This window comes from Chelonia mydas, chromosome 15 (genome assembly GCF_015237465.2).
Source record: "Chelonia mydas isolate rCheMyd1 chromosome 15, rCheMyd1.pri.v2, whole genome shotgun sequence".
In the NCBI taxonomy this organism is placed as follows: domain Eukaryota; kingdom Metazoa; phylum Chordata; order Testudines; family Cheloniidae; genus Chelonia; species Chelonia mydas.
The window spans coordinates 465,804-481,796 of record NC_057856.1 but is presented as its reverse complement, the minus strand read 5'-3'; the positions used below and the strand labels follow the sequence as shown (position 1 = coordinate 481,796).

Sequence of the window (15,993 nt, the reverse complement as noted above, 5' to 3'; positions counted from 1 at the left end):
AAAAAATGGGCACTATTTTACCGGCTTTCCAGGCCAATTTCGGAGCATCTGTTCTGTGAAGATAGTTGAGAATAACTTGTTTAAACATGATAGCAAATGTCTTCGTTCTCCTATGTTTTCTCTCTAATAGAAGAAATCTAACAGGAGGGACATCTCTGCACTGAAATCTACCCTGCAAGATGTGAAACCTGAGAATGAGCCTTTGAAAAGCTGCTCACCTGTGATTTCAGAATCAAGTGCATTATTAGCCAGTGCCCAGTCAACCATGCCATGTCTACCACAAACCATCCGTGGGCCAGACTGTGATTTCTCAGACACCTCACAGCCACGGTCTGCATATGGTGTCACCAAGAACGTCTGTAGTGTCCATTCTCAGACAATTGATTCATCTCTGGTGCCCTGTGATGCATGTGCAGGTGGCCAGGCCAGCCTCCGGGAGGTCGGTAAAGCCATCATCAGCATCTGCCACAGCCAGAACATCCCCTCGTCCCTGGGCAAATTCCAAGAGATGGTTGAGGAGACCCTAGGCAACAAGCCACTCACCGCTACGGACATAAGTTTCTGGGCATCAGAACAGAGCAAAGACCTCTCTCGTATCAACAGACATCTTGGGGTGCTGATGCAGCTGATAAACCCTTTGAAGGCAGATCTGGAAGAATCTGAGAAACAGAAGGATGAGCTGAGGAAGCAGGTTGAGGACTTTGACAAGCTTCTTCAGAAGGCGACTGAGACCCAGGAATGGCAGAGGAAGGAGGCTGAGCAGTACCTGGAGGAAAAGATAAAAGAGAATTTTCAGATCACAGCCAAACTGGAGAAGGACAAGGAAGATCTACAGACAGGTGCGGTGCCAGTCCCAGCTTGTCCCTAGTCAATAGGTGTTTTTGTTAAACACAACCAGAGTCCTTAGTGAAATCCTAGTCCCACAGAAGTCAGTGGGAGTTTTTCCATTGACTTCAATGGGATTAGGATTTTACCCCTTGACAGTTGATTGTTCCCTTTAAATTAACTCTTGTTCACAAATCTCTTCTTTCTCTGTATTTCTGGTGGCCGAGAGGCCAGGTATTGCAGACTCCCTACTTCATTTCTGCTTCTGGAGGGGTGGCAGTTTCCTACTCACTCTCACCTTCTGGGCTCCTTTTATTCCCTGGTGTTCTCATGAGCTGCATACTTGTTTGATTCTGAGTAGGTTTTAGTGAAGCAGTTGGTCAGCTTCCTGAGAAAAGACTATTCTCAGTAAGTGCCCAGTCAAGAAGCCCTTAAGCCAGCAATGAACTTGGAGATGCCAGTCCACATCTGGGCTTTTGGGGGACATAAATCAGGTATGTCCCACATCTTTAAAGGGTTAACCACTAGTATTAACTCCTTTGTCTTGACCCATAGATGAAATAGTAAAAGACACAAGAGTAACAGCATATCTATGGTGGACAAGCTTTGTTCACACAATTTAGCTTGTTTAGTGTCTACTGTATTTTCCCATTTCTTTGTGCCCCCTGGTAGGCACTCTGATGCAGACTCTTCTGCCTCTTTGGAGAAGGCTTTCAATTCAGGCATGTGTTTGGGGCTTTGGCAAGGAAAGGGTGTACTGCAACCATGGCTGCCCTCGGCCCCTCCCTCTGGAATTTCTCTGGGCTGGACCCCACTCCCTGGTGAAGTTTCACCCATGCAGAGATTTTTCCCTTCCTGTCTTGGAGAGAGTTTTATTTCTTACAAGCATAGCAAGAACAACATCTTTCAGAGGAGTGCCTTGGATGGGTAAAACCCCTTTGGACACCCCACTTTCTGTTCCTAAAAGGTTAGCTGGGGGGCACCCCCTTCCGGGAGATCTGACCCCCAGTCTTCCCTTAAACCCTGTTCCACAGGAGAGGGGTCTGGCATTTTAAATGCAGATTCTTCACCCTCCTCCTGGGAAACATCCTCCCTAAAAAAGGTGGGCACCTTCTGTCTGGGCTTCCCTCTCTGGGCTCCCTGCTGGGTCAGACACTCCTGTGTCCCCCAAAAGGGAAGGTGTCCCTGATCCACCTGTGGGCTCACAACTACCAGCTATGACAGACCCTTCACTGGCCAGCAAAATTCCCCCCTTTTCACTCAGGTTGGGCTTGCTTCCAGCTACAGAGTCCTGGGGGTCTGTTCCCACCGCAGCGGTCACCAGGACCCCAAATTCCACCTTCGGGATACATGTCTCTGTGCACCCCAGGGCAGGCCCTGCCCTCTGCTGACCTGCAACTTCCTAGCAGTCAGCGGCTGGGGTGGCCCCCCTGTTACAAGATGATACATTCCCCTCCCCCGTGGAGATGATCATGGGACAGGAGCTGGCTTCGTCCAGCCCCTCCCTCTGGACCTGGCCCGGGGCTTTTAGCACAAGATTCCTTCTCACTGCTAACCAACCCTGGGACAGATTCTGTCACATTAAAGAAATCATTCCCCAGTGAAAACAGTGCAAAATTGTGTGCCACCATTACAACAGTCAATTCAGCCTGCAAATCCTTAGTTTGCACGTGTACTTTAGCTAAAGGTGCAAGGACTTTGTAACCTCCCACCAGTTCTAATTCTTCCATTTTACCTGGCGACAAATCCTTCTCCTGGATCAGGTCTCTCCTGACCACAGAAATCTCAGCACCTCTGTCCCTCAATCCAAGAAGCACTTCACCACTGATTTTAACCGCATGCATATGCTCATTGCTTGGTTGTGCAGAAGCAAGCTTTACAAACCCTGTGTGCAAAGAGGCCGCAGCCTGGCTCTGAGAAGTAGCAGCTTCAAGTGTTACTTGCTGCCTGTTTCCACTCAGCAAGGGACACTTATTCCTCAGGTGCTCAGTGGACTTACAACGATAGCACCTCTTGGGCGCCTCTGCTTGCACAGGAGATTTGGGACGGGTCACAGGGGAATGGGGAGGTGAACGCCCCGCCTCCTTTTTCCCAGGGGCGAAACGGTGGTTCTGCTTTCCCCCAACCCTGTGCCCCTCTGCCAGTGGTTCATGTTTAATTGCAGCCTGTGTTGGCTCATAAGAGCCTGCAAACCCAGCTAATTCACCCACTGCGTCCACCTTTTTGTCCCACAAATACTGTTTTACATCATCACTGCACATATTCAGGAATTGTTCCTGAGTAACCAAATCACAAATTCCGTCAAAGCTTGTAATGCCTTTCCCCCTCACCCACTTGTCTACCAAATCTCACATTTCATTTACATAAGCCACATTACTCAATCCAGATCCCCCCTTAAGACTCCTGAATTTAATCCTGTAGGTTTCAGGTGTAATCTGAAACTGTTTCAGAACCAAAGGAGTACTTGTGGCACCTTAGAGACTAACCAATTTATTTGAGCATAAGCTTTCGTGAGCTACAGCTCACTTCATCGGATGCATACTGTGGAAACTGCAGAAGACATTATATACACAGAGACCATGAAACAATACCTCCTCGCACCCCACTCTCCTACTGGTAATAGCTTATCCAAAGTGACCACTCTCCTTACAATGTGTATGAAAATCAAGGTGGGCCATTTCCAGCACAAATCCAGGTTTTCTCACCCTCCCCCAAAAACACACACACACAAACTCACTCTCCTGCTGGTAATAGCTTATCCAAAGTGACTACTCTCCCTACAATGTGCATGATAATCAAGGTGGGCCATTTCCAGCACAAATCCAGGTTTTCTCACACCCCCCCCCCACGCACAAACTCACTCTCCTGCTGGTAGTAGCTCATCCAAACTGACCACTCTCCCTACAATGTGCATGATAATCAAGGTGGGCCATTTCCAGCATAAATCCAAGTTTAACCAGAACTTCTAGAGTGCTTCCACCGACGTGCACGGGCTGAAATTGTGGAAAAGCAGCATCACTTGCCCCATAACCTCAGCCGTGCAGAACACAATGCCATCCACAGACTCAGAAACAACTCTGACATCATAATCAAAAAGGCTGACAAAGGAGTGCTGTTGTCATCATGAATAGGTCGGAATATGAACAAGAGGCTGCTCGGCAGCTCTCCAACACCACTTTCTACAAGCCATTACCCTATGATCCCACTGAGAGTTACCAAAAGCAACTACAGCATTTGCTCAAGAAACTTCCTGAAAAAGCACAAGATCAAATCCGCACAGACACACCCCTGGAACCCCGACCTGGGATATTCTATCTACTACCCAAGATCCATAAACCTGGAAATCCTGGGCGCCCCATCATCTCAGGCATTGGCACCCTGACAGCAGGATTGTCTGGCTATGTAGACTCCCTCCTCAGGCCCTACGCTACCAGCACTCCCAGCTACCTTCGAGACACCACTGACTTCCTGAGGAAACTACAATCCATCGGTGATCTTCCTGAAAACACCATCCTGGTCACTACGGATGTGGAAGCCGTCTACACCAACATTCCACACAAAGATGGACTACAAGCCGTCAAGAACACTATCCCCGATAATGTCACCGCTAACCTGGTGGCTGAACTTTGTCCTTACCCATAACTATTTTACATTTGGGGACAATGTATACCTTCAGATCAGTGGCACTGCCATGGGTACCCGCATGGCCCCACAGTATGCCAACATTTTTATGGCTGACTTAGAACAACGCTTCCTCAGCTCTCGTCCCCTAACGCCCCTACTCTACTTGCGCTATATTGATGACATCTTCATCATCTGGACTCATGGAAAAGAAGCCCTTGAGGAATTCCACCATGATTTCAACAATTTCCATCCCACCATCAACCTCAGCCTGGTCCAGTCCACACAAGAGATCCACTTCCTGGACACTACAGTGCTAATAAACAATGGTCACATAAACACCACCCTATACCGGAAACCTACTGACCTCTATTCCTACCTACATGCCTCCAGCTTTCACCCTGACCACACCACACGATCCATCATCTACAGCCAAGCTCTGCTATACAACCGCATTTGCTCCAACCCCTCAGACAGAGACAAACACCTACAAGATCTCTATCAAGCATTCTTACAACTACAGTACCCACCTGCGGAAGTGAAGAAACAGATTGATAGAGCCAGAAGAGTTCCCAGAAGTCACCTACTACAGGACAGGCCTAACAAAGAAAATAACAGAACGCCACTAGCCGTCACCTTCAGCCCCCAACTAAAACCCCTCCAACGCATTATTAAGGATCTACAACCTATCCTGAAGGATGACCCAACACTCTCACAAATCTTGGGAGACAGGCCAGTCCTTGCCTGGAGACAGGCCAGTCCTTGCCTACAGACAGCCCCCCAACCTGAAGCAAATACTCACCAACAACCACATACCACACAACAGAACCACTGACCCAGGAACCTATCCTTGCAACAAAGCCTGTTGCCAACTGTGCCCGCATATCTATTCAGGGGACACCATCACAGGGCCTAATAACATCAGCCACACTATCAGAGGCTCGTTCACCTGCACATCCACCAATATGATATATGCCATCATGTGCCAGCAATGCCCCTCTGCCATGTACATTGGTCAAACTGGACAGTCTCTACGTAAAAGAATAAATGGACACAAATCAGATGTCAAGAATTATAACATTCATAAACCAGTCGGAGAACACTTCAATCTCTCTGGTCACGCAATTACAGACATGAAGGTCACTATCTTACAACAAAAAAACTTCAAATCCAGACTCCAGCGAGAAATTGCTGAATTGGAATTCATTTGCAAATTGGATACTATTAATTTAGGCTTAAATAGAGACTGGGAGTGGCTAAGTCATTATGCAAGGTAGCCTATTTCCCCTTGTTTTTTCCTACGCCCCCCCTCCCCGCCCAGATGTTCTGGTTAAACTTGGATTTGTGCTGGAAATGGCCCACCTTGATTATCATACACATTGTAAAGAGAGTGGTCACTTTGGATGGGCTATTACCAGCAGGAGAGTGAGTTTGGGGGCGGGGGTGGGGGGCTGAGGGTGAGAGAACCTGGATTTGTGCTGGAAATGGCCCACCTTGATTATCATACACATTGTAAGGAGAGTGATCACTTTAGATAAGCTATTACCAGCAGGAGAGTGGGGTGGGAGGAGGTATTGTTTCATGGTCTCTGTATATATAATGTCTTCTGCAGTTTCCACAGTATGCATCCGATGAAGTGAGCTGTAGCTCACGAAAGCTTATGCTCAAATAAATTGGTTAGTCTCTAAGGTGCCACAAGTACTCCCTTTTCTTTTTGCGAATACAGACTAACACGGCTGTTACTCTGAAACCTGTTTCAGAACCAGTTCCCTAAATTTACCATAGTTTGAAGCATCATCAATAGGCATCTTATTGAATATGTCCAGAGTTCTGCCAGTCAATTTTGTAATCAATGTGGTCATCTTTTGGTCTTCAGGGATTGCATGGAGGGTGCACAGTCTCTCAAAGGTGATGAAATATTCGGCAATGTCGCTGGATTCGTCATACTGGGGACATAGTCGCTCCCATTTGTGGATTTTTGGGGAAGTGGAGCCAGCTCTTCAACTCCATAACAGCCAGTTCATGCTTCTGGGCCTCCATAGCTCTCTTGTGGGCAGCTTCTTCTGCCTCCGCCTTGGATGTTTCTGCCTCCACAGCTCTCTTGTGAGCAGCTTCCTCCCTGGCTGTTTCTGCCTCCACAGCTCTCTTGTGGGCAGCCTCCTCTGTATTAATTTCTAATTGTCTTAATTCCATCCGTCTCTTATGTTCGTTTTCTTTCTCTTTTGCTTCCAGTCTAGCCAGCTCTAGTTTATTAGCTGCTTCACTGGTAGTCATTTTCCTACTTTTTTGTGCTGGGCCATGCCCCCTCTGTAGTTCACTGAAACTGGGATGCATTCACCTCAGGGGGTTCTTAGTTAACAGAGACTTTCACAGCGCCCAGTGTTCAGCCTTTCTGGGCAATTTGCAACTTGTGTAGTTCTAGCTTCTTCTGATCTTCACTCTTACTTATTTTGCTTCCTTTTCTGTCCCTATTTCCCTTACCCGAAATAAGCAAACAGAAAATAACAAACAGTAACCACTTTGTCTGTTCTCCAGCCACCACGCTTAAAACTCACTTAAAATCACTACCAGTATCTCAAAGCAATCAGCTGTGCACAGATCCTGCTCGACTACGCCACTGTGACAGGTTGGATCACAGAAACCCCCTTGGGACTGCCAACTGATGTGCCAAGACTGCTTCTGCCCCTGCTTTCCCTGCCAGCGTGAGACTCTAGCACTCTGTCTTGCTGAGCCAGACATGCCAGTCTGCTCCAACACAGACCCAGGGTCTGAACCACATGCCCCAAAGCTGCAGACTTAGCTTTCATGCCCTTTCAGCTTAGGACTTCAGTGCCCTGCCTGGTTTGAGCCAGACCCGCTAGCCTGCTGCAAATCCAGACCCAGGTCTGACCACATCCCCAAAGCTGCAGACTTGACTGAAAGCAGCTTACAGAAGTGTTCCTGCCTTTAACACTCAGATGCCCAACTCCCAGTGGGGTCCAAACCCCAAATAAATCCATTTTACCCTGTATAAAGCTTATACAGGGTACACTCGTAAATTGTTTGCCCTCTATAACACTGATAGAGAGATATGCACAGCTGTTTGCCCCCCCCCCCCAGGTATTAATACATACTCTGGGTTAATTAATAAGGAAAAAGTGATTTTATTAAATACAGAAAGTAGGATTTAAGTGATTCCAAGTAGTGACAGACAGAACAAAGTGAATTACCAAGCAAAATAAAATAAAACACACAATCTAAGTCTAGTACAGTAATAAAACTGAATACAGATAAAATCCTCACCCAGTAAGCTTCCTTTTACAGACTAGTCTCCTTCTAGTCTGGATCCAGCAATCACTCACACCCTCTGTAGTTACTGTCCTTTGTTCCAGTTTCTTTCAGGTATCCTTGGGGTGGGGAGGCTCTCTCTTTAGGCAGCTGAAGACCAAATGGAGGGGTCTGTCGGGGGTTTAAATAGACTTTCTCTTGTGGGTGGAGACCCCCTACTCTCTCCTATGCAACGTCCAGCTACAAAATGGAGTTTTGGAGTCACCTGGGCAAGTCACATGTCCATGTATGACTGAGTTCCTTACCAGCCAAGCCACATTCTTGGGAAAGCCCAGATGTGGATTGGCATCTCCAAGTTCATTGTTGGCTTAAGGGCTTCTTGACTGGGCACTTACTGAGAATAGTCTTTTCTCAGGAAGCTGACCAACTGCTTCACTAAAACTTACTTAGAATCAAACAAGTATGCAGCCAATATTCATAACTTCAAATACAAAAATGATACATGCATACAAATAGGATTAATAGATTTAGTAGATCATAACCTTTACAGAGATATGTTACATGGTGTATGTAGCATAAAACACATTCTAGTTATGTCATATATACATTCATAAGTATATTTACATTGTGACGGTGCCCCCCATAAGGCTTTATGTATCTAACTCACTAGCCCATAAAGTGGCCATTCAAAGGGAGGGAGACATCCTCCTTTAGGGGTCAATATGGCATCTTCACAATATGCTTGATCATCTTACCTGATCCTCACCAACCTAAAGAGCGAGAACACAGGTGTCCTGAGTCTGTTGATTCAGCTGTGCCAGTGGGTGACATCTCTCTCTCTCTCTTTCCCCCAGGCCCACTTCCCCCCCCGCCCACTTGGTGTGATGATATGAAGAGTTTATTGGGATGCTGGCATTGCTGATGAGTGATGCATTATGTAGCTTGTCCCTAATGAGTGTCAATAAAACCTTCACCCCATCCCATCCTGTGTTCTGTATGTGGCACATCTGTTCCCAGAAAAACTATTTCACAACTTTTTTCAAGAGTTTTTTAAACACATAAAGGTGCTATTTTCCATATCCCTCCAACTGGAAGGCCAGGTGTCTTAAGACCAGAAGTTCAGTAAATAATAAAGATGATCAGCTATTTCATTTTTCCTGGCTCGTCCCTTTAGTGAAGCACAGAATGATACACTCAGTTGATGAGAAATGCCATGGTGTGATTGTTATGTGTAGATAAGTGCTGTAAAGGACCTGGGAGGTCCTTGCTAAGTCATTTGTTCTGGTTGGTTTAGGAGCTGCTGTGCTGGAGGAGAGAATTTCCATCTTGAAAGAAGAGCTGCTGTCACAGCAAGCTGCCATGCGAGAGCTGGGTAAGAATTCTCATGGGCTCATCCATCCATCTGATCTCATCCATAGACTTTATTCTCCGCTCACGCTGTTTTTACACCAGTGTAGTTCTGTTGACTTTAGTGGAGTCCCTCCCGATTAGCACTGGTGTAAGTGAGAGGAGAATCGGCACTAATGTATTTAAATGGCCTCCATTGTTGTAGTATCTGAGTGCCTTCTAACCTCCACTGCCCAGGTAACACACTAGGGAGAATCCTGGGGCAAGATCCCATGAGCCTCTCAGAATCTCAGCCACTTCAGCACAGGGAACAGCAAACTTGAAATCCCTAGGAAGAGAAGTCTTGGGGCTAGGCTATTCCTTACAGGGGTGTGGAGATGATGTGCTGCAGTGGGAGCCGCAAATGGACTCCTAGCTGACTCCCAAAATTCCTCCCAGGGCTCTTGGTTGACTGTTCTCTGCCACCCATCAGATGGGTATAACAGTGCTCCCCCTGCACCAAGCCAGCTCTTGGTACAGAGGTGGGCCCATAGCTTTGGGAAGACTAATGCTAGCATGATGCAATCTCTCTGCTTCCTGCTTACACAAGGGGAAGGCTCCATGTGCCACCTTCCCGCATCTCATCCACCCATGCAGAGCCAGCCACAGGGTGGCCCTTAAAGACTAACAGTGAAACCTGTCTACCTGGCTGATAGCTGTGGGGTGCTAGCATCATGTGTGGGGACTCACAAGGTTGCAGGCATAAGTGGGAATGGTGGCTCCCCTTCTGGGAGGCATCCATGAGAGAATTTAAGTCATGCCAGAAAGCTTCCTCTCACCTCTCTCATCCACTTCCCACAGGATCATGGAACCTAGGGAAGGAAGAGCCCATCTTGCCCATCTCCACCATTATGAGCTCCCCCCATCCACAGCACTGGTTACAGGATGTTGTGTATTCACAGAGCTGACCAAAAGCACCCTGCTGGAGGAGATGAGGACTAAGATGGCCCACAAGAGCCAGATGACAAAGCTGGAAGACCAAGTGCAGCTGCTAACCAGCCAGTTGGAGAACGCAAGCCACGAGCTTAGCAGGGCCACCACCCAGCTAGACAAGGAGAAGGCCAAAGTGGAAAGCATGCTCAGGCATGAGGAGGTGCGGCCATGGCAGGAACCAGGACCTGTTGTTCCCTACCTTACCCGAATCTAATTCCCTTCTACTCTCCACTAGGCCATCTCTGGCTGGTCCTGGTCCATGCTGCTCTATCCATACCTCTCCTGTCATCCCGTCCCTTCTTCTGTTCTGCTCCCTCTGCTGCTACCCAACCTTGTTTTCATTTAAGACTTATGCCAGGATTGTAAATAGGGTCTCTGTGGGAGGCTGAGGGCTCAGCTCAGTGTTCCTGCTCCCCTCCCCGCCCTGCATTGCTTTGCTTGTACTTCCCTGGCAATACCTTGTGGTATCCCTTTTTTCAGGGGTGAGTATCAGACAGGTAAAGAGGTGCTGTGCACCTGAGCAATGTTGCCATCTTACTTGTGTACCGTCACCCTGACCTGCGGGGGAGCTGCCTTCTGAAAGCAGCCTGTTTGATGGATTGTTGCAACTTACCTTCATCAGCATCCCCTCTGTGCCTATTTCATTCCCTCAGTGCAATGGCATTTTGCTGTCAGTAACACACTCACTTTTGAAAGTGGCCACTGATCAGTTCCAGCATTCCAGGGAGCACTCTAGGCAGAAGCAGGCAGGGCCCCATGCTTTTGGTGAAAGCTGGAGAAGCCTGCTCCCCCCGCCCCCTAGAACCAGGCCCATCGGCAGACATGCCAAACCCACAAAAAAAATGCAGAAATTGGGCTTGCTTTTGGCTTAATTGGCTTGTGAGTTGCTTGTTGGCTAGTTTTTGGCTTGTAGCTTGTTGCTTCTTTTTTTTGATCGGCTCCCGGCAAGCAGGGGTAAGGGGGAGCAAACAGAGGCAAGGGAGGGAGAGAGTCAGGGGTGCACACCGGGCGCACCACAGTCCCAGACTGCATGCCGGGGGGATCTAGTCACATAGAGTGTTGGGGTTCTTAGGGATTGGCTTGTTTTGGCCTTGTTTTGAAATGGGATTAGCTTGATTTTTGGCTTATTGTACAAGTCGGGGTGCTTATTTACCACGTGAAAGTTGGCAACTCTGCCCACTGGTGCCCATTTGATGCTGCAGGCAGAGGAAACTCTCCGGTGCCCTCTGCTGCTACCTACACACACAGGCCACAGGCCATAGGCACCGACTTCCCCTCTGACCAGTGGGTGCCCGACCCACCACCCCTGCACTGCCCTTGCCCCACCCCCATTCCACCCCTTCCCCAAAGTCCCCGCCTACCCCACCTTTTCCCACCCCAACCACTTCCCACCCCATTCCACCCCCTTCCCCCAAAGTCCCTATCCCTGCCCTGCCTCTTCTCTGCCTCCTCCCCTGAGTGGGCCGTGTCCCTGCTCCTCCCACTCCCTCCCAGAAAGTCCTAAGTGCTGCCAAACAGCTGTTTGGCCTATATCACATGTGGAAGGAGGGGGAGGAGCGGGGGACGCTGCGCTGGTACGGGCGGGGGTGGAGAGAAGGAGGCTAGGAGGGGGGAGTTTGGCTTCCGGTGGGCGTGGAGCACCCGCTGATTTTTCCCTGTGGGTGCTCCAGGCCCGGAGCACTCACGGACTTGGTGCCTGTGTCACAGGCTGTGGCTTACTAGTGGGTCACACGCTTCCTTCGTGATATAGGCCAAGCTGTACACCCAGTTAGGCTCCTCTTGCCTCCCCCTGTCACACACTCTAGCCCATCCCTCACAGTTTGGTCCCTTGACCCCCCTCTTTATTATTACCCTTCCTGCTTTAAAGCTACTTGGGCCGCTGAGGGTGACATCTGTACATATCATCTGCCTTCCTCTTTCTGTGAAGTCGCTCCAGGCCAAGCAGAGGACCGTGTTGCAACAGCTGGACTGCCTGGATCAGGAGTGCGAGGAGCTGAGGGCCAGCCTAGGCGAAGTTGAAGATGACAAGGCTAAGCTGGAGCAACAGCTGAAGGCGACACAGGCTGAGAAGCAGCAGATTCAGGGCCAGCTGGAGGCCCAGCAGGTCAGCGTTAATGTCCCCGGAGCAGCAAGAAGTTCCTTCAGCAGTAGGGGCTTCCCTGAGAGGCAGTGAAAGGGGAGCTAGAGCTGCACTGTGGAGCTCAGGTACGGGAGGGAGCCATTAAGGGGCTCAGAATGAATGCCCCCCACTTGGGTACACCATGGAGTGCCAGTGTGCTGGGGGCGGGTGAACAGGCTGCACTGTGCAATGATGGAGGGTGAGAGAAGAGTGAAGAGCACTGAGATGTCTTCCTCTTGCACTGGCTCCAGCCAGGCAGTCTGTCCATGGTTAGTATCTCTGGGCCACTCCTGAGAACGCTACTCCATTTTACTCAGTCCTTCTCCCTCTGACTGATGGGAATTTGTTCTAAGCAAGTAGCAGGGGGGAGCAGGGGCCTCAGGGATTGGCCCTCTCAGCAGAACCCTGTTAGGCACTGAAGGTTGTGGGCATTCCAGGACAAGTGCCACATCTGTCTGGTGCTCCCACATCACACTGAGACCCGGTGGTTCATCACATTGGCGTGCCGCTCACTGGACAAGGAGATCAGATTCAGCCCTGAAGGCAATGTTACAGCTGCATGATGAACTCTTCTCCTCTCCTAGCCACTTCGCAGCACCTGCCCCTGAGCAGAATCACTCTGAGCTGGCACCACAGCAGGGAAGGAGCTTGATGAAACCTAACCATACTCTTCTTGTCCAGTGCAGCAGCTAATGGAGAACCTGCAGCAGGAGAAGCTGAGCCTGGAGCAGTCCACATCCGAACTACTCAGGAACATCTCCGAGCTGGATGAGCTGCTCCAGGAGCTGAAGGAGAGGGAGAGGTTGCTCGTGTCCTTTCCAGACCTCCACATCCCTGCTGAGGCGCAGTTTGAGAGTAAGAGAGGGTGTGGGGAGGGGCAGAGGGCAGCAGACAGTAAGAGCCTGTGCAGGGGGCAGCACACACCAGAATGGACGATAACAGACTTCCATCCCTGCCACCAATAGTGCTCACGCACTGGGTGCCCTAGAGGGCGCATCTCCCCCAGCTCACATGCATGGGAGTGTGCGATTCCAGCAACTGTTTTAGAATTACACGAATATAAAAATCAGACTTTCAATTAAACATGGAAAACCATCCCACTGAAAAAATCAGAGTTGCAGTCCAGAGGGATCGCCCTTGAGACAAGTGACTATGAGATGTGACCACATGGCTCTATGCTATGTTAAGGGTCATCTTAACCCTTTACAGACTGCAGCTGTGTATTCTGTCTACGTCCCCCTCAACCCACCTTTGGCTAGCAATCAGCTACAGCTGATCCTGGCCATGTGTCCATAGGAGAGATGCTTGGTGGGATCTGGAATAGAGGTTCCTCTGGTCACACAACGTCCCTGCAGATCAGGATAGTATGTCGCTAGTACAGCAGGACAAGATAATTCCACCTGGAAAGGTTCTGCTAGCAGCCTGTCTGCCCCAGTGTTCTGCAGTTGACGGGTTGCACGGTGCTTAGTGGAGTGTAACTGGGCACATCCCTCCATGGTTACTGTTGCTACCCAATGTCCTTTCATAACAAAGAGCTCAGTTATCCGCTGTATCCAAGCTTGGTCTGGTGCAGGGAAGGAGGAGGGAGCATCCTCAGGAAGTGAGCAGCAGCTCCACCATCCTGCATGCCTAGTCCCAGTGTAAGGTAGAGGTGCTGAGGAATAAGGTAGTTAATGACTTTATGCCAGTGGCGTTCCACTCTACCATGCCCCCTTCTTCCTCCCAGCCCATCTCCATCCCCCAATAGGACCCATTGGCCTCACATGCCCCTAGTGCTGGAGAGTCGGGGGAAGATGCAGCTGGTGCAGGTACTAAGTGGCCATATCAGCCAAAGAGTCTGTCCTAAAGCCTCCAGCTAAGGGAAGAGATTGGTCTGAGGACATGTGGAAACTGTTTGAATGTAATGGGGTGGGGGAAGATGCATCTTGGTTCACTTGTTCAGCATGTTCCACTTTGTGGTGGGATGTCACATCACTAAAAGGGGAAGCCAGCAGCATGCTTCCAGGGGAGGCTTTTGCTGGGCACCCAGACCCTGGAGAGGTAAGATGGCTGGCCCGTTGGAACCGAGACTGGTCTATGGTACGGTTCAAGAACTCAGCCTGGTCTGCAGTGCTGGCACTAATGCCCTAAAGGTCAGGTGAAGCACAGAAGCTACTGACAGACAGTTGAATGAGTGTTGGGCATGGGTGTAGGCTGTGGGTTAGAGCAGTGGTTCTCAACCAGGAGTCTGGGGCCCCCTGTGGGGCCTTGAACAGGTTTTAGGGGGTCTGCCAAGCAGGGCCAGTGTTAGATTCACCGGGGCCCAGGGTGGAAAGCTGAAGCCCCGCTGCATGGGGCCGAAGCCTGGGGCCCTGACCTCCACCACCGGGGCCTGAAGCCAAAGCCTGAGCAACTTAGCTTTGCGGGGACCCCTGTTGCGTGGGGCCCCAGGTAATTGCCATGCTTGCTACCTCCTAACACTGGTACTGGCTTTTATAAGCAGAAAACCAGTTGTTGTGGCACAGGTGGGTAGTGAAGTCTTTATAGCATGTTTGGGGGGGCCTCAGAAAGAAAAAAGTTGAGAACCCCTGGGTTAGAGGGTGGCTCGTGGGCACAATGGGAGATTAGTGAGGATAACACAATCCTGGCAAAGTGGTGGAGACAAACTTCAGCTAAGAATGAGTACCCTTGCAATTCTTGCTGTCCTTCAGAGTAGCATGGGAGGGTCAGAGGTGTAATAGGATGGGCCACTCACAGCTCAGCTGGGGAATTAGCTCACCATGGTCTGTTCCGTTGCCTCAGTCACTTGCTCTACAGCAGTGGTCCCCAACCCTTCCGTGGCAAAGAGCACAGGCATGCCTTCAGAAGAGTGTGGTGGGCAGCAACGCTTCTTGGCGGCATTTCGGTGGCGACGCTTCTCCGGTGACTTTACTCCTCGGCAGCATTTCAGTGGCCGCTTCTCTGCAGGAAACGCTCATCGGCGGCATTTCGGTGGCAGGTTCTCTGGCAGATGCGCTCCTCTCCTCTTTGTTCCTTGGCGCCAGTCCTGACGGCGGGTGCACATAAATGCCCCAGCGGGCACCACGGCACCCGCAGGCGCCACATTTGGGACCACTGATCTACAGCCTCTCTCTCACTTATCAGGAGCTGTAGCCTCTTTCCAGCCAAGTTACCATCATCCTCCCCTTCCAGGGCCTCATCAGTCTCTTCCCACAAAGTCTCAGGCAGTCACCATCTCCACTCCCACAGCAGTTGGTAGGGGAATCAGGCCCACCCTCTGCACCAGGTTCTAGTCCAGGGACCCTCAAACCAGCAGTCCAGGTCTGTGCTCTCTTGGACTTTACTGCTCCTTCCCTGGACGGCTTCCTGTGCTGCCTTTTCAGGCTCCTGCTCTCCCCCTTGTATTGGGGGTGCATCTGCAGGCTCATCTCCCTGCTGCCTCTGGTGGCCTCAGCTCCTCAGCTTTGTAGAAGCCTCCACCCGTTCCTGCCCAGGTGAGCTTCATTCTCAATTAGAATCCTTGGCAGTTAGCTCCCTCGCAGGTGCAGCCTATGGCTAGTTGGTATCCCTTGCCACCATAACCCCTTCAATGGTGCTGTGGGGTCAACACGCCATCACAGGAGGGTTGTGTCATGTGGCTTGCGACCGGCTGCCCCGAGGGCATGATTTCTCTTACTAGCTTTGTACCCATGGGAAAGTCACTGCTGGAGGCTGGTCTCCCACTCCTCCGTTCTCCTCCTCTATTTCCCCACTGCCTTACACACAGCACAGACCCTGCACCCGCAAGTGATCGCTTTAGTTACTAGAGGAATCACATACTGGTTAAGGAGAATATAGCTTTCTCGCTACCATTGCTGCATCCT

The 15,993-nt window shown here is 50.1% G+C and overlaps 1 protein-coding gene across 3 annotated transcripts in view; it reads left to right on the top strand.

The window, feature by feature from the left end:
* The window catches only part of CCDC157 (coiled-coil domain containing 157), a 31,384-nt gene that overhangs the window by 9,540 nt on the left and 5,851 nt on the right, over positions 1 to 15,993 (top strand). For all 3 annotated transcript variants that reach the window (XM_037878314.2, XM_037878315.2, XM_027830683.3), the window contains 5 exons: positions 131 to 839; positions 9,008 to 9,085; positions 10,002 to 10,192; positions 11,960 to 12,136; positions 12,838 to 13,006. In XM_037878314.2, the coding sequence (XP_037734242.1) occupies positions 131 to 839; positions 9,008 to 9,085; positions 10,002 to 10,192; positions 11,960 to 12,136; positions 12,838 to 13,006 (1,324 nt within the window). The remainder of the gene's footprint in view (positions 1 to 130; positions 840 to 9,007; positions 9,086 to 10,001; positions 10,193 to 11,959; positions 12,137 to 12,837; positions 13,007 to 15,993) is intronic.